Source organism: Nestor notabilis, unplaced genomic scaffold (assembly GCF_000696875.1).
Source record: "Nestor notabilis isolate BGI_N333 unplaced genomic scaffold, ASM69687v1 scaffold16559, whole genome shotgun sequence".
Lineage (NCBI taxonomy): Eukaryota > Metazoa > Chordata > Aves > Psittaciformes > Psittacidae > Nestor > Nestor notabilis.
Genome location: NW_009944231.1, coordinates 6,624 through 24,585, shown reverse-complemented (window position 1 = coordinate 24,585; position 17,962 = coordinate 6,624). Strand labels below are relative to the sequence as shown.

The following is a 17,962-nucleotide window of genomic DNA, read 5'->3' as shown; positions in this document are numbered from 1 at the left end:
TGGTCAACCCTGGGGAGCAGTTCTCCCTGATGTGCGCCGCCAAGGGGGCCCCGCCGCCAACCGTGACCTGGGCGCTGGACGACGAGCCCATCCCGCGGGACAGCGGGCACCGCACCAACCAGTACACCATGTCGGACGGCACCACGGTCAGCCACATGAACGTGACGAGCCCGCAGATCAAGGACGGCGGCGTGTACCGGTGCACCGCGCGGAACTCGGTGGGCAGCGCCGAATACCAAGCGCGAATAAACGTAAGAGGTGCCTGTCTACTTTTAAATATCAGAATAGGACTTGTACTGGGCTTTTGGTTGTGTTCTGTTCCCCAGCCGATGGCTCCTCCTCACCTCTCCATCCTCTTCCCAGCTGCGGGGGGTCTCCCTGGCTGCCCCGATCCCATTCCCTGCTCCCCGTTTGCTCACATGCCTGCCCACAGTGTTGAGCTTCCCTGATGTTTAAAGTCAGGAATTGAAGTGCAAAGCACTTGGTGGCTTTGGAAAGCCAGACCTTGGCTTCTCAGGGGCAAAAAGGCAGCCCTACCCCCATTGGGGTCCACTCTGTCCCCATGGAGCCCCTGCCAAGGGTTTGTCAAACACCTCCCCAAGGAACCGTGTGCATGGAGAAGGCCATGGTAGGCACAGAAGCATCCTGGTTCTCCCGTGTTCTCCCATGCCCAGCTCCCTGGCAGGGAACGTGCCCACCGGCACTGGGATCTACATGACAAATGATGATGAGGCAGCACGTGAAATCGTGGAAAATGAGATTTGATTTGTCATGTCTGTGTTTTCTTTGTCTGCTAAAAGCCATGGCCATGTTAATCATCATGTTATTATGGCTGGAGCGCCTTGCGTGGTGTGTTATGGGGAGTGCTTTCAGGCATGGGGTATGCTATAAGCCCCTGCCCATTCATAATCAACAATTAAAGCTTCCAAGGTTACAGGTGGGAGCAAGACAGAGACAAGGTAGTGTTTATTTGTCTACTGAGAAAGAGGGGTGAAGGGTTGTGTTTGCTGGGTCTCAGGTTTGAAATGGATCTAGTAGCTTTTTGGCTGAGATCCCAGGAGAGTCTGGATTTTGCTGCCGTTTCATGCTGAATGTGGAGCAAGTTCATCCCTCAGCAATGAGAAGCCAGAGCAGCCTTTTCAATGAGGACATTGCCTTGTCTCCCTTTTTCCTCTCTCTTGGCTCTTGATGGGCTGTCACTAGATAAGATTCAGGCTTTTTTTGCCCTGGAATGGAGCAAGTCCCTCAGACAGGCCCAAGAGACAGTCACAGAGTGAGATGTTAATTTCTTTTTTCCTGCTCTTTTTAACACATCCCAATGTGAGAATCACCATCCATCGGCTTATCCTGAGTGTCTGTTAAGCCGTTATCCTGCTCTGCCCTTAGGACAAGGAGTCAAGATAGGGTTAAGCTCTAGATTAGTCTGCTTTTTTATGCAGTGGCTGGGAGAACAATGTAATTATTGATGCATGAAACCTCTTGTTGAAATTACTCACCTGCAGCATCCTGCCAGCAAGGGAGCCAGCCAGAACGTGGTGACTGTCTGGCTTTTCAGCGACACTCAGTTTGCCAGTGGGAGGCTGAGAGGGGTGTGTTTTAGGGGAGGTAAAATACATTCCCCAGTGGAAGTCAGCTTCCCGGTGAAGCTCTTGTCAAGGATGTTTGACACAAGCAAGTAGCTTCCTTCTAAGTGAGGCAGAGTGTGGCTGTGGATGGGGGAGCGCTTTCCAGCCCTTCTGCAGTCCTTGTGGCTGCAAGCACTGCTAAAGGAGCTGGTAGAGGACCACAGCCACCATTCATAGCTGCACTGCTGTAGGCATGTGTGATAGCTATCACATCTAGCCAATGAGCCGCTTTCTCCACACATGCTCAGAGAGGAGCCTGTGCCTGCTCCTCACCCAAAACGAGGCTGTCCCCCAACTATTCTGGTTACCTCCTTCGCCTGGGAGGCTCATCTGAAATAGCAGCAGATCTACGTGCAACCAAACTGCCCTTCGGAATTAACCTAGCCTGCCTCTTCCTTCCTCCCCACTATGTAGGTCCTCCGAGCATCCGAGCAATGAAGAACATAACAGCGGTAGCGGGTAGGGACACTTTCATCAACTGCAGGGTGATCGGGTACCCGTATTACTCCATCAAGTGGTACAAGGACTCTCTGCTGCTGCCCGATAACCACCGCCAAGTGGTCTTTGAAAACGGGACTCTTAAGCTGATGGACGTCCAGAAAGGCATGGATGAAGGAGAGTATCTGTGCAGCGTACTGATCCAGCCCCAGCTCTCCATCAGCCAGAGTGTCCACGTCACGGTGAAAGGTAAGCAGCTGGAGAGGCTTTCCCTGGGTCAGATGGAGAGGCCAACCAAGTAGTGCTGGAGACATCTCTGCTATGGGATGGAGGCAGATAACATTGTACAGGGGACTTTATGCCCAGGCAGTGGCTGTGCTCTGCAGACACTGCACCAATGGGAGCTCAGCTCCACTGCAGCATCCCTGGGGAGCTGGCTCAGCTCCTGTGGAGTGGGTACATGGTGCTACCTGCGCCAGCAGCTTCCCCAGGCCATGCTGTATCCGTTTCCCGCTACAAGCGACAGAGCAAGGATTTACAGTGTAAACACAGCGTATTAAAACATCTAACCTTTGCTTGGATCACCTTCACCCATGTTTTTCTCTGTGTGTTAGCTTTTTAAAATATAATACTCTCGGTTTTCTGAGCACACAGAACATCTTAAAAGCTTCTCCAGGCCATCAATTATTCAGCCCCATTGAGTGAGCTATCAGTCCTAATGAATTGAGCCGGATGCATTCCCTCCCAGTGACTCGCTGAGATTGTGCTGCATGTGTGCCGAGCTCCATATCTCCTGTGTTCAGAGTTGTCGCGTTGTCCCTGCCCGTCACCAGCACGGTGTTTGCAGTAAATCATTTAGACAAACAGAGCCGTGCTGGGGCCAGAGTTGGCCAATTGTCTTTCTCTGTCTCACCCAGCAGGGTATTTATGGACTGGATTTTACTCTGATCCCCCTCCTTCCCCTCCCATCCACCATTTTCTTATTAGGAATCAGGTTAGCAAGAGAGTGCATCAAGCTGATTATAGATGCTGCCCCTTGATTAGCTAATGCTCTTCTCCAAGGCTTTGCAAAGGGAAGAGTAGAGTGCAGATAACCTAAGGCAGTGTGGGGAGGACTTCTCTCCTCTTGGGTCTGCAGTGCAGGGCACAGCCAGCCCTGCTTTCCTCACTTTATACAAAGTCCTCTCCTATGTGGGAGCCTTGGGGCTTGAAAAGAGGCCAGAGTTGCATAAATGCTGATCTTCTCCTGGGGTGAATGGGACAGGCAGGGCTGGTGTGGAGAGAGGGTCTACAGTTCTTCATTCCACGGCTGCCCGAGATATACACCCTGCCCCGCTTGCTCCATTCCTTGTTTGCTTTGTCCAGCAGGTAAAAGGCCTGTGGAAAAGAATTGCAAAGCCCTAGAAGAGAGTCAGAGCAGAGTGAATAAATGTAACTGCACAGCGTGAGGGGCACAGGGTGGCGTGGAGCACTGCAAAGCTTTTATTGCCACAAGTGCCTGCGACTACATTAACTGCCATGAGTGAGTTATGAGGGTCTTTCCGAGCATGTGACAGTAAAAGCTTTACAGCTCCCTTCCAGTGCGGCTCCTCTGGGAGTGGGGATGTGCAGCAGCCCCCAGCCTTGCTCCCCATCTTGCACTGAGGGACACTCCTGCCCTGGCTTAGATGCTGCCATGCTTGGGTGACCGCAGCAATTCAGGGACCATGGTGCTGACACCAGCCATGCTCTGCAGCCAGCAGTGCTGGGGCACCATTGGGGTGATGCTTCACCCCATGGGAAGGCAGAAGCTCCCCTCCAGAGCTGCTGTGCCTAGCTGGGCTGGGAGACCCTTGTACATTGTCCTGGGCTATGTATGGCCATGTGGCCAAGTCCTGCTGCAGATACACAAGAGAGCCTGGAAGCACTGGAGAAAGAGTTGCAGTGGGAAATGAACTGGGAAGGAGAGTTGCAAGCTCCAGTGGTGGGGAGCTTGAGCAGGGAGAGCTCATCTGCCAAGGGAGCCTGTCCTTTTCCTGGAGGCAGCAAAGTGGCTGGTGGGGCGTGTTTGGAGAGGCGCAGATCCGCAAGCCCATCCCTGCTCTGCAATAGACTGCAGTGCATTCCCAATTAATTATTCATTAATTAAGGAAAACAGGCAGCTCTGGCTCCATGTCTCCAGCAGCTTGAGCCATGTTGCTGTAGCTGGAGAAGGTGCAGGGGCTACTTGGCCAGGCTGGGGCCAGGCAGAGCCCTGGAGCAGAGACGGTTGCAATGCGCTGGGCTGGGCATGGGGTGGAGATGGGATCCCAGGGCTGGGCAGGGAGCTGCTCCTCCACCTGTACGAGAGGGCAGCTCATGTCTGCCGAAGGGACAATTGGCAGCCTGCTAATTTAGTTATGGAGACTGTGGAAAGAGGATCTCATCTTCCAGGTGCTGAGCCTTGTTAAGCTAATTGTCTCCCTCTCTCCGCTTTCTTCTCCCTCCCACATTGCCAGAGATGCTGCGGTTGCCTAATTAAGTTATCAGAAAGATAATGGCTGGTTCTGAATCCGGTGCCTTTAAGAAAAGCATCCATCTAATAATTCCTTTTCCGCAAGCAGATAAATGCTGAGGCGGAATTTCGGCTGGCACGCGCAGGGGGGTGGCCAGGGCTTCCCCAGAACAGGGCCTGCTCTGCTCTGCTCCACAGGGCGGTGTTTCTCCATCCTGCTCTTAGCATGGTGGCTCTGCCAGGTGGGAGAAGTCTTCTGCTGTTCTCTGCCTTAATTTCTGGGCAGCATCTCCCCCAAGCCCTGCTGCAGCCTGTCCCTGGATGGGTTCTCCAGTGTGCTCTGCCTCTCCCCTCGACAGTCCCACCGCTGATCCAGCCCTTTGAGTTCCCACCAGCCTCCATCGGGCAGCTCCTGTACATCCCTTGTGTGGTCTCCTCCGGGGACATGCCCATCCACATCACTTGGAGGAAGGATGGGCACGTCATCCTCTCTGGCTCCGGAGTCACCATCGAGAGCAAGGAGTTCATGAGCTCCCTGCAGATCTCCAGCGTGTCCCTCAAGCACAACGGCAACTACACCTGCATTGCCAGCAACGACGCTGCCACGGTCAGCCGGGAGCGGCAGCTCATCGTGCGGGGTGAGTGCCATGGGATTCATCCAGCCATGCACAGTGCACAGCCCAGCCTGGTCCTGACACTGCTGCTGCAGACGGTGGACAGCAAGGGATGGGTAGCAGGGTAGGGAGTGGAGATAAGTTGTAAGAGTAGAAGGGGATAATGCTGTTCTCTGCAGGAGAGGAACGGAAGCAGGCAGGAAGGGTGAGGAGCAGGGCTGCTGAGCCCCTGTGTGCACAGGCAGGGAGGAGCTGCACAACGCTGATGGAGATTTTGCTACAGTGACCATCTTTTCTCTCCAATTAGTGCCTCCTCGTTTTGTGGTCCAACCCAACAACCAAGATGGCATTTACGGAAAAGCTGGGGTGCTGAACTGCTCTGTTGATGGTTACCCACCTCCGAAAGTCATGTGGAAACATGCAAAAGGTAGGGGTGAGACACGGTAGCACGGGTGGGGACTGCACCATTCAGCACGGTGCCTCACTAGTACTGTGTGTCCCCTCCTAGGAAGCGGCAACCCCCAGCAGTACCACCCCATACCCCTCACGGGCCGCATCCAGATCCTGCCCAACAGCTCCCTGCTCATCCGCCACGTGCTGGAGGAGGACATCGGCTACTACCTCTGCCAGGCCAGCAATGGCGTGGGCACGGACATCAGCAAGTCCATGTTTCTCACCGTGAAGAGTAAGTAGCCCGGGTGGTGCTGGGGGGAACAGGGCGTGCTGGTGAAGGTGGCTGTGGCCGTGGGGTGGGTGTTTGTCAGCAGAGCCATGCTGAGGGTTCCCGCTGCACCAACCTGGCTCTGGCCTCAGCGCATCCCCACGATCGATGCGCGGCCAGGGGAGGGCATTGATTCTGCTCCTCCAGGGACCTGCTTCCCTTTCTGTATTAAACACACTTTGTCTTTAATAAAACTGAGCAATCAATCTACATCATCCAGGAGGAAAGGAAATAGCTGAGCTACTCTGACAGGGATGGGCTGGCAAGTGTTGCTAGACACCATGTTTAAGCTGCGCTTATTATTGGATTCCTCTCCTGCTGCTACCAGCAGAATGCATAATCTCCAGCTCCTCTCTATTTATTTTGATTGTTGGTGCTGTGAGCATTCAGACCTCAAAAAGGAGGTGATGGAGGGGGAACCAGCCTGTCACACTTGCTCTTGGGCAGCTTCTGTGTCTCCAGAGTGGAGCCAAGTGCTGTGTTCTCTGGTGTTTCTCCCGGTGCCTATCCCCTCCTGCTTCCCTGGGTGTCTGCTCCCCTCCCCATCAGCCGTGTAATTTATCCCACCGACTGATGAATCAAAACGAGCGACTTCAAACAACGCACTTCAATGAGGCGCAGGTACAAAGTCGAGGCGATTAATCCCGAGTGAGTGTGCAGAAGTCTCAAGCCTGAACTGTTGCCTTGTCCCTGCTATCTGCTGTAATTGCATCCCAGGACAGGTTGCTTGCTGACTTGAATAGCACGTAACCTTATTATGCATGTGCTTTTACATTTCCTGGAGCCCTTGCCGCCTTTGAACAGGGTTGGATGAATAGGTAGACAAAGCGCCACAGCCAATTAAGCATTATATGGGGCTCTTTGGTTTGTTTCAGTTTGGGATTTTTGTTTGTTTAGTGAAATGTCAGGCCAATTAAAGTGAGATCAGTGCTGGCTTTCCTGGAAAGCCAAGCCACTGCGGACAGAGTTAAATGAAAGTTAATCAGAGCCCAAACAACGGGTGCTGATGGTCAGCAGGGGAGAGGGGAGCAGCCAGCCTGCATCTGCACATCCCCTGCCCTGATACCACAGCGATGGGCTGCGGGGGACAAGCCGAGACAGCCAGGTCATGCATCAGACAAGTGAGTGCAGTGCTTGCTGAGCACTGGCAGCCACACCAGTGCCAGGAGGAGCTGCTTTTGTCAGGTGATGGTTAAGGAAAGCTACCCAGCTTTGGTTGTACCACTCCAGGAGTGTAACCCTCAGTGCCCCAGCCCAAAGCGCTTGCTTTGGTCCAGCCCGTTGGGGTTCCCTGGGTGCCCACACTCAGGCTCACGTCTGGGTGCAGGCAGCTTTAGAAAGAAACTCAGTAGAGTCTGGAAGGTGGTGAGTGCTGGAGGATGGGAATGGGAACGAAGGAGCACAGCTTGCTGGGCTGGGCGCAGGTGAGGAGACCACCGGTGTGTGATAAATGCCATTTAGCACATGGCTGCATGCCTCGCTAGGTGGCGAGAGCAGAGCGTGTGGGATGGAGAGGGTCACATCCCAGCTGTGTGGGGCTGCTGGAGCAGTGGCAGTGCTTGGAGAGGGGGATCCTCTAACCCATCCTCCCTGGTGCCATGATGCTGGGTGAGCGGGTCTGGCTGGGGTGCTGGAAGAAGGGCAACTGCCCACATGTCATAGGCACAGCCACGTTTGGAGGTTCGCTGCTGTACAGCAAGAGCATAACTGATTGCTTCCATGCAATTTGAATTAATCTCATGCTTCAGGTGGAACTCAGCTAATCAGTGTAGAAAGGAAGCTGAAATAGGTGCAATCAAATTAACATCACAGAGCTGGCTCCAAACAAGAAAGAGGGGGGCGAGGGAGGCACAGCCCTTGTCACTGTTCTCATTCAGTTGTCACTGTCAGGCTGTGAAGCAGCTCATGCCCCAGCTCGGTACGGGATGTCAGAGTGAGCTGGTGACTCTCTTTGTAGCCAGGCTTATCTCTGCCTAGCAAGTGGGACCAGCCCCTTGTCAGGGCATTGTTAACATGGCAGTGGCACTGGCAGGGCAGCGGAGCAGGCTGGGCACAGGGAGGAGAGAAAGCGTTGGAGGCAAGCTCTGCTTGAGGGAAGCCTGTTTGCACAGCAGCACTGACCTAGCTCTGGCAGCATGGAACCAGTGTTACTGATGTCCCTGCACCCAGAGGTGCAGCCCTCAGAGGGTCTTGTGGTCAGTCCCAAGTGATGCTGTCCCTCTGTGAGCAGCAGAGCTGCCTCAGGGCATGTGTCCAGTACTGGAGTGCAAGAGGTACTGCCTCTGCACCCCAGTCTGTGCTGTCTGCATGGCTGATTGGGGTTTTCTTATGGCTCGTTCTGCCGCTTCCCCTGCTCTGGACTGCGTGCCGCTCTCCTGGGACCCCATCAATTGAGAGAAGTTGATATGTTTACATCCAAGGAGCTGCTTTTAATCAAACATCAATAAGTGCATTTCAGCGAAGCAGAGCCTGAAACGGAGCTCCTCTCCCGGGGCCACTGCTCTCCAGGAAAGGGCTAGTGCCTCCACAGCTGCTGCAGCCCTGTCCTGCCCCTTTGGCGTCTGTGGCCATGCACCCCCTCTGCACCGCACTGGCCTCCAGCCTGGGCTAGAGGAAGGTTTGAATGCAGGGGAGCAGCCCCCTGTGCCCATGCCTGCCCCTCTCCCTGGCATAGTGCTGGCTTCAGGCTGCAGGCAGGCAGAGGCACTGGGGCTGAACGAAGATGTGCACACAGCTTAGGACAGGATGGGGCAGAGCCAGGAGAAGTCTTGCTCTGTTTCTTGTAGCTCTTGGTTTGCCATGTCCTGGACTACATGTCCAAGCACTGTCCCAGCATCCCTGCTCTTTGTTTATGGGTGGCTGTGCTCCTCTCAAGACAGGATTGCCATGGGGCACTGCCAGTGGGCACCACACTGGGCATCACTCTGTCCCAGTCATGTGGGTGCCTGCCCTGCACCCCTCAAACACCAGCAGCTCGGGAGGAAAGGTTGCCTTAGCTGTTAATTGAATTACATTGCCACAAAAAGCCGAGAAGTCGTAGCTCATTAGAGCCTCTTGTGTCCCATTATAACAGTGTGTGTTGCCTTTGCGGATCGTCATTACCATATATTACTGTGGGACTCAGCAGTGCTGTTTGTTTATGCATTACATTTTTATCTGCTTACCCATGCTGCCCTGGCCCCCCAGCCCATGTCCCCTGCGTAGTGCACACTGTGACTGTCCCACTGCATGGCACCAAGGCAGCACCAGGGCTTGGCTTTGGAGCAGTGAGGCTGTGGGGAAGTTACAGCCACCCCTCACAGCAAGAAGTGCTGCTGCAGCACATGGGGACAGGAGGAGGCAGCTTCTTGCCAGAGCTGTGGGTGCTTGCTGGCACCAAGGGAGTTGTGCTGTCCCACGGGCCATTCCTGATCATGCTGCTTGGGCAGCACTGGGATGTGCCCGCACTGGGTGCTGCAGCCCATCGGGTGGTGAGCAGGGTGCGGGGCTCCCCACCGTCCTCTTTTGTGTATTGGGGCGGTTGTGGGTAAAAAAATATCATCTGTGGTATCTGCAATGCAAAGGCAGTCTTGCAGATGTGAAATGGCACTCTATATTCTGCCCAGGTTTATATGAGTGAATTATGCAAATCTGTGATGGAAAACATTCTTCCTCTCATCCTCGGGAGTGTAAAACCTTAGTCAATAATTCATACCCGCACGTCTCAGACTGGAGGCTTTCTCTTCATTATAGTGTGCACTTGGTTATTTGTCTTTCACGTTTTATTGTCTACCCCAGTGTAATGCTATGCATTATAAAATTTATCTGCTTCATTATTTTATGATCCTGAGCTGTATAATGCAGCGAGACGATTCCACTCCGGGCTGCGTGGCCTCCTGGTGAGACCCGCATTCACGCTGGTGGGGTCTGTGCTGGCCCTGGGCAGTCGAGAGTGGCACCCGGTGACCCCCTGCCTCCCTGCAGTCCCGGCCATGATCACCTCCCACCCCAACACCACCATCGCCATCAAGGGGCAGACCAAGGAGCTCAACTGCACTGCGCGGGGAGAGCGGCCCATCATCATCCGCTGGGAGAAGGGCGACACCGTCATCGACCCTGACCGCAACATGCGCTACGCCATCACCACCAAGGACAACGGCGACGAGGTCATCTCCACCCTCAAGGTGAGAGCTTGGGTCTTGCACCCACCTGGGCTGCCTAGTGCCTTGCATGGATCTGAGCCAGGGGACAGGAGGTTTGGAGGGTGATCTGTCTCGGTGGGTGCAGCTCCTGCAGGGCTGGGAGCAGGCTGTGGCACTGGGGAAAGCCAGGGGCATGATGCTCGGGGCAGCTCACTTTGAATTGGCTCCTCTTCTCTCCCTGAAACATTCGCAGCTGAAACCAGCTGACCGTGGGGACTCGGTCTTCTTCTCCTGTCATGCCATCAACTCCTATGGCGAGGACAGAGGCTTGATCCAGCTCACCGTTCAAGGTACTCACTCCTCTGTGTGTGAGCCCCTGGGTGGAAAGCCTCGCTGTGAGGGTCCCCCTGCTCCCAAGGGGCTTCTGTCCCTGTCACCCCTAACCTGCCCCTGTGTCCCCAAGAGCCCCCTGACCCACCAGAGCTGGAGATCCGGGAGGTGAAAGCCCGTAGTATGAACCTGCGATGGACGCAGCGGTTTGATGGCAACAGCATCATCACCGGGTTCGATATTGAGTACAAGAACAAGTCAGGTAGGTGATGGCCACCCTCCCTTTTCCTCCCCTCCCCATGGGGCTGTGCTGTGGCTGCTGTGTCCTGGCACCTCCAAGGGAATAGTCTGTATCCCAGTTCCTTTGATGAAGAAAGGAGAGAGCAGCATTAATGAAATATGTTAATTTCTGTTGGATGGGAGCATTTGAAAGGGAATATTAAAAGAGACAATATTTGCAAAAGCCAGCCCCAGCCTGCACAACAGCGAGGAGGGGGAAGCAGCACCTCTCTGTGGAGGCTGGAGATGAAAGTCAGAGTTGCCTGGGGGCTTCACCTGCCTGAGCATGGACCCCTTGGTGCCGCAGACCCCAGGGCAGGATTCGGGTGCTCATCCTCCCATCTCGCTTTGCCAGATTCCTGGGATTTTAAGCAGTCTACACGCAACATCTCCCCGACCATCAACCAGGCAAACATCGTGGACCTGCACCCGGCCTCCGTGTACAGCATCCGCATGTACTCCTTCAACAAGATCGGGCGCAGTGAGCCGAGCAAGGAGCTCACCATCAGCACAGAGGAAGCAGGTACCGCTCCTGGCTCCCAGCATGGGCATGGGGCTGCTGGACGGGGGTTGTATGAGTGAATCGGGCTGTGGCACAGCTCTTGAAGCTAGTATTTCCTGATGAGGAGGTCCTTTCCCTGATGCTTCTCAACATGTTCTCTTGGGTCTGTTTCTCCGCAGCTCCCGATGGGCCTCCGATGGACGTCACCTTGCAGCCGATGACATCCCAGAGCATCCAGGTGACATGGAAGGTGAGCAGGACTGGGGTGGTGCGTGGGCTGTCCCCGGTCACGGGCACTTGGGCAGCACCAGATGCCATCCTGAGCCTCTGCAGTGGTGGCTTGTCCTGGGACCTGGCCTTATGTCAGTGGAAATGTAAGTGAAAACTTGCAGGCTGGGTGTGAGCTCAGCTCGTTGCACCGGGTGCCTATTAATCACATTTTGTAACAAGCTCATTATCTCATAGGATGTCCATGGGGGAGCGAGGGTAAAAATGTAAAAGCCCAGGTGCTGCGTTGCAAAGTGTTTGAGCAGAGATCAATAAAACTGAGAATTGGATTTATTTTTCCAAAGCTGCATAATGAAAAAATAAATTGATTATAAAGTTAGGACTTCGTAAAGAACCGGTAAGTCAATAAATTTAGGGTTCCAGCTTCTCCTCCCTCCCCTTAAGCACTGAAAAACAGATTAATGGGAAGATAAGGTTCACTTGAAAGATAAGTCACTTTGTTTTAAGAGTATTTCAGCAAGATGGATCTCCCTGGCTTTGTGACATAAATTTGCAATCAACCCTATTGATTTCTTAATGCTTTGGAGAAATATTGTTAAGATTGATCTCATCCTGGCCTTGCTTGATTTTAAGGCTGTTAGACTTGAGGATTTTCCCTCTTCCCATTGAGCTGCTGCAGTTGGGGAATGGTGCTGGCTGGGCACATCGCTTTCTTCTCTGCTGGCTTCCAAGGACCCGCTGGACCTTTGTCATCACTGTTCTGCCATTCAGCATGTGCAACCAAGAGCAGTGTGTGGGGAGAGAAAACCTGAAAGCATTGGGAAAAGCTGCTGGGGAGAGGTGGTGGGGGCATGGGAGCCCTGTGTGACACTGCTGCTCCTTGCACCCCTCAGGCACCGAAGAAGGAGCTGCAGAATGGGGTGATCCGTGGCTATCAGATCGGCTACCGGGAGAATAGCCCGGGCAGCAATGGGCAGTACAGCATCGTGGAGATGAAGGCCACGGGGGACAGCGAGGTCTACACACTGGACAACCTGAAGAAGTTCGCACAGTACGGGGTGGTGGTGCAGGCGTTCAACCGCGCGGGGACAGGACCATCGTCCAGCGAGATCAATGCCACCACGCTGGAGGACGGTAAGGCTCCATCCCTGGGGTGGGTGGTTCCCCTGCTCCCTGTGCCAGATCCCCCCCTTAGGAACTCCCTGCTCTGTCCCAGGCAGGTTGCTGCCCACCAGCAGCATTTGGCTCTGGGCTGCCTGCATGTGTGCGCACGCTCACCATCGCCCTGGGGAGCAGTTGTGAGCACGGGGATGCCAGGAAACTCTCAGCACTGGGTTTCTGGTGCAATTAGGGGGATTTCAAGGTGGATTTGGATGTTGCCACAGTGCCAGGGAGGTTTCTGTTGAGGAGGGATCGCTGGTGGCCTTGGTCCTTTTAAGAACAGTGAGGAAAAAGTTTTGTGGTGCGTTTGCTCAGCAGTTTTTCATACTTAATTAAGGCTCTCGTTAGCCTGTCAAACCATGATCATTTCCTGGCTGCATTAGCACTCCTCCTGGGGTATTCAAGGGCCCCTGTTTTAGCAATAGTGTCTTTTCCGTAATTATATTACCTTCATTTTGTTCAAAAGGACTATCTGTATTAGTTTATTATGCTCTGTCCCTAATTACATGGTGCTTATATTTTTGCACCTAAGTAATATGAAACAATAACCATTTTCAAAGAGGATCGTTACGGTGATGTATTATCATTTAAATGCTCATAAAAATTAGAGTTACCTCTTAGGGGGCAATGGGATCTAATTACCTCACATCCAGCCATCAATCCCGCTCTCCCCTTGTTGGGAAAAACAGCATGTCCCACCAGCCTTCCTGTCCTCTTGAGCATGGGGCTTGCACCCACCTAGGAGGTCCAGGAGGCAAACCAACACATAGTGCCCGGTGTGCTGGGCTGGACTGGCTCCAGGGGGTCATGAAGCTGGGGCAGGAAGGGCAACAGCGCAATGGGGTGCAATTGGGGTGGCTGACCCATGGAACATGGCTCCTTCAGCACAGCATCTGCCAGACACATGCCTCCCTTCCATTCTTGTGCTGATTGATTGCCATAGAATCGTTAGGATGGTTTGGGCTGGAAAGGACCTTAAGATCATCTCGTTCCAAGCCCTTTGCTATGGGCAGGGATGCTTTACACTAGACTATGTCCTCCCCGTCCATCCCCTCCTCAGTTCCCAGCCAGCCCCCCGAGAACGTGAGGGCCATCTCCATCACATCGGATGTGGCCGTGATCTCCTGGTCGGAGCCCCCGCGCAGCACCCTCAATGGGGTGCTCAAGGGATATCGGGTCATCTTCTGGTCCCTCTACTTGGATGGAGGTGAGCGCTGGTGGAGAGCGGGTGGTGTGGGGGACCCAGGCAGGTGGTGGCATAGGGCTGATGGGACTTGTCTCCCTGCAGAATGGGGTGAGATGCAGAACATCACGACCACGCGGGAGCGTGTGGAGCTGCGGGGCATGGAGAAGTTCACCAACTACAGCGTGCAGGTGCTGGCGTACACCCAGGCTGGCGATGGCGTCCGCAGCAGCGTGCTCTATATCCAGACCAAGGAGGACAGTAAGTGGTGCTACCCAGATCCCCAGCCGGGAAGGGAGGAAAGGTCCCAGTGCTGCCCTTCTGCATGGTGCTTGGCTGCTGCTCCCTGGCAGCAGAGCCTGAGCCATCCCCTAATACAGCCCCAGCCCACTTGGGTCTTGCTGCCATCACTTGGGGCTGCAGCATGTTGCAGGGGATGGGAGCAGTTGCTCTTGCTATGGCGCTATATTCACAGGGGAAGGGCTGGAGTGCTGTGAGGTCCCAGAGGAAACCCCTGTGTACAGCCACGGGCAGGGCATTTCCCTTTCTCTTTTGTTTCCTTTCCCCTAAGTGTGGATAGTTAAATATTTACACCTCAGCCTGCCCTACTTTAGTGCCATTAGCTCGGTAGCACAGCGTTTCCTGGGCCCATGGGCTGCTGTGGTGTCGTGGAAAGCACCAGATGCTGGGGGAACGCAGCGAGCAGGGAAAGGCTGAGCCACTCGGGCAGATTAAGGAGATGCCATTGAAAGCCAATCACAGTTTATAAACCAGAGCCTAGGCTGTATTTAACCCTCTTACCTCCAGCTTAGCACCCATGCACAGAGGTGTCTGCAGGCAGTGGGGTGACCGCAGAGTGACTGCATGCCTGCAGACACAATGCTCATGTGGAAATGCCATTGCAGCTCCTCCCCATCGAGCAGTTGGGGTGCTTCCACCTTGCTGGGCTGGGCAGAGACCTCAGAGACCTCCTGGCACCAACTCTGCCTCATTCATCCCTTCTTCAGTTCCAGGTCCCCCGGCTGGCATCAAGGCTGTCCCATCCTCTGCCAGCAGTGTGGTGGTGTCCTGGCTGCCTCCGGCCAAGCCCAACGGCATCATTCGGAAGTACACCATCTTCTGCTCCAGCCCCGGCTCGGGGCAGCCGGTACGGGATGGGGATGGGGAATCACCAGGGTGTGCTGGAGGAACACTGAGCCAGCCGAGCAGGAATTGGAGGGAGGGCCGATGCCAGGCAGCAGCAGCAGCAAAGTTTCCTTGGGCCATGTCCATGCACTGCAGGGTTGCACCAGCAGCAGGGCATAGTCCCGTTGTCTTTCTGTCCCTTTCTCCATCATCTACCCTGCTTAGAAGGGGAACTAGGCCAGCAGATGACCAAAAATGAAATAGAAGTCAAACCTGGCCTCATCCTTCCAGCGTGAGGGAGAGGTTGATGGGAGGTCTGCAGACTAGTGCTCATCAAAAGCTCCTTCTCAAACTCATTTCACTATGTGAGCCTCTGGTTTCCAGGGCAACATAATCTTTTCATCAAAGCAACTGGTAAAACCGCTGGGATCCGATATTGTTTTCTTGGCATCTTGTCAAAACTGTCATTTGGGTAAAAAAAATTATGTATCATATACAATATTCACATGGGTGTCTGCTTGTAGGGTGCTTTTACATCTGCGGGCCCCACAAGGGCATGAACTTGAGGGTGGTGAATGCACAGATAACTGTGTGCACACAGAAATATCTCATCCATCCCATGGAAAGGGGAGCAACCTGTTCCCTGACTGGTGTCAGTGTGGTGGGGCAGCCCTGGCAGGGCTGGGCTTGGGGCAGGGTGGCTTTGACCCCGGTGTGATAGAGACTGGTCGTGGCGCTTGCATACAGCCTCTCTACCCATGGAGTACCACCATGGGGCTGGGGACAGCCACTTTGGGCCATGCAGGAGATGAGCCCATGCAGGGTTTTGGCTGCTCAGTGTGACCACAAAGGAGTTTTGGCAGCCTGGCCAGGTTTTGCCTCCATGCCCAGCTCTCACTGCAGCTCGGTAGGTAGCCAGGGAAGCGTCCTTACCCAGGAACAAACCATGCCATCCAAACCAAGCCATCTGTTCCTCGGGCTCCGGCCTGGGCTCCCTGCGGAAATCACGACACCAGCCAGTTTACACCGGCTTTGAGGAACTCCAGGCAGAGCCAAACCGCTGCCTGGGAGCAAACCCGCAGCACCTTGAGGAGTGGGGATGGGAGGGATGCTCTGGCTGGGAATACTGGGTCTGCCCCGGTGCAGGCAGCTGGCCCCAAGGCAGCTATATCTCAAGCACTGCACTGACTTGTGTTGGCCTGGGCTGATGGTGCTCCTGGGGTGCCGTTGATGGGGTGAGGGTCTCACAGAGGCTGTACCTTCTCCGGTCTCTCTCTCCACAGGCTCCCAGTGAGTATGAGACCAGCCCTGACCAACTCTTCTACCGCATTGCCCACCTGAACCGTGGGCAGCAGTACATGCTCTGGGTGGCCGCCGTCACCTCCGCTGGCCGCGGCAACATCAGCGAGAAGGTCACCATCGAGCCTGCTGGGAAAGGTACATGGGGGGCACCAGCTCATGAGGACACAGGCACCCTGACTCTGCTGTCCCCTGCCCATAGGGTTGCTGTGGCTGGAGCAAGGGACAACTGGGGTGCCTTGTGCCTGGGCAGAGGAAGGGCAGCACGGGTGGTCTCAGCCCTGGTTATACATTGAGGGGGGTCCATGCATGGGGCTTGCCCCCAGGCTGACCTCCTCCTTGCCCCAAAGCCCCTGCCAAGATCATCTCCTTCGGAGGCACCGTCACCACCCCATGGATGAAGGATGTGAGGCTGCCATGCAACTCTGTTGGGGAGCCAGTACCTGCCATCAAGTGGACCAAGGACAGGTACTGAGTGTGCTGCCGGCCATGCCGCAGCCGGGGACTGTCACCCTGGCTGTGCTGTGCATGGCTGATGTCCCCTCACCTCTCCTGGCAGCGAGGACTCTGCCATCCCGGTGACGGTGGATGGCCATCGCCTGATCCAGGCCAATGGCACGCTGGTGCTGCGCTCGGTGAAAGCGGAGGACTCGGGGTACTACACCTGCACTGCCACCAACACGTGGGGCTTCGACACCATCATCATCAACCTGCTGGTCCAAGGTGAGGGGCGCTGGTCAAGGGGGAGCCTGTGGTCCCATGGCTTCATCTAGGAGCAAGTGCCCTGCATGGACACGCTTCATCTCGCAGACAGTGCAGTGAGCTCGTGCTTTGGCTCATCCACTGCTCTTGGTGGAGTAAAGCGCTGCAGAGGCTTTGCTGCGCGAGGGCTCTTGCTGGTCCTAGGCTGAGCAGCAGCAGGTCCTGTTGGTGTTTCCTCTTTTAAGGGGCACAATTCAGGGTACTTCTAGCTGAAGTGTGCGAGGAGTCCATGTGCTTTTCCCTCTTCCCTAGTGCCCCCCGACCAACCCCGCCTGACCGTGTCCAAGACCTCGGCATCATCCATCACACTGGCCTGGATTCCTGGGGACAACGGGGGCAGCTCCATCCGAGGTACGGCTTCTGTGAGTGACAGGGCTGGCACCAGCACCATATAACACCCATCCCAGAGCAGAGGGTGCCTCTGGTCCTGGCACCAGGGGACAAGGCTCATGGTGTGTGCTTTCAGGCTGTGCGTTCACTTTTGTCGCAGTGCGCCTCAGTTTCCCCCTCTCGGAAATGCTCCAGAGTAAGGCTGATGCTTCTGAGCTTGTAGGAGGCTGCTGGTCCTAATGAGGGGGCTGCAAGGTCTTTTGGGCAAGACACAGGGACTGAAGTAGGTAATGAAGAGTGTGTCACTAATTGCTCAGGTGCTGGTGGCCAGGGCCAGCCCCAGTGTGTCCCCAGCACTGTGCAAGTCTGATCCCATCAGGGTAGAATTTGTTCCCCTTGCAGTTTCTGTGAGGCTGGGGGCTTTAGGAGGGCTCCAGGAGCATTCCTTCTTTCCAGAGCCTCCTTTCTGCTCTGATTCATCTCATGAATTATACGTTGAAGCAGCTGCATGTGGAGGGGGGAGCAGGGAGCGAGGAAGGAGACCTCGCTTACAATTAATTAAAAGCATGAAAGTAATTACAAGCAAATCTCCCCAGCCAGCAGCCTTTCACTCCAGCGGACTCTGTTGATAAATTTGGTTATAATTGGATTAGAAATATTAAAAACATGCTGCATGTCCAAGGTAAATAAATAAGGGGTGGCAGGCGCCAGGGTGCCAGCACTGCGGGTGGTGTGGGGTGGCAGAGCCGATTTTGACCTCGCTGGGAAAGA

At 54.8% G+C, this 17,962-nt stretch overlaps 1 protein-coding gene across 1 annotated transcript in view; it reads left to right on the top strand.

The window, feature by feature from the left end:
- Positions 1–17,962, top strand: part of DSCAML1 (Down syndrome cell adhesion molecule like 1) — a gene marked incomplete at both ends in the record, with an annotated part of 25,935 nt that overhangs the window by 3,482 nt on the left and 4,491 nt on the right. The window contains 18 exons of the mRNA XM_010022349.1: positions 1–258; positions 2,040–2,312; positions 4,896–5,174; positions 5,458–5,577; positions 5,659–5,835; positions 9,835–10,034; positions 10,246–10,342; positions 10,456–10,584; positions 10,957–11,124; positions 11,283–11,353; positions 12,225–12,465; positions 13,553–13,699; positions 13,781–13,936; positions 14,683–14,822; positions 16,084–16,237; positions 16,450–16,567; positions 16,659–16,822; positions 17,114–17,212. Of these exons, the coding sequence (XP_010020651.1) occupies positions 1–258; positions 2,040–2,312; positions 4,896–5,174; positions 5,458–5,577; positions 5,659–5,835; positions 9,835–10,034; positions 10,246–10,342; positions 10,456–10,584; positions 10,957–11,124; positions 11,283–11,353; positions 12,225–12,465; positions 13,553–13,699; positions 13,781–13,936; positions 14,683–14,822; positions 16,084–16,237; positions 16,450–16,567; positions 16,659–16,822; positions 17,114–17,212 (2,991 nt within the window). The remainder of the gene's footprint in view (positions 259–2,039; positions 2,313–4,895; positions 5,175–5,457; positions 5,578–5,658; positions 5,836–9,834; positions 10,035–10,245; positions 10,343–10,455; positions 10,585–10,956; positions 11,125–11,282; positions 11,354–12,224; positions 12,466–13,552; positions 13,700–13,780; positions 13,937–14,682; positions 14,823–16,083; positions 16,238–16,449; positions 16,568–16,658; positions 16,823–17,113; positions 17,213–17,962) is intronic.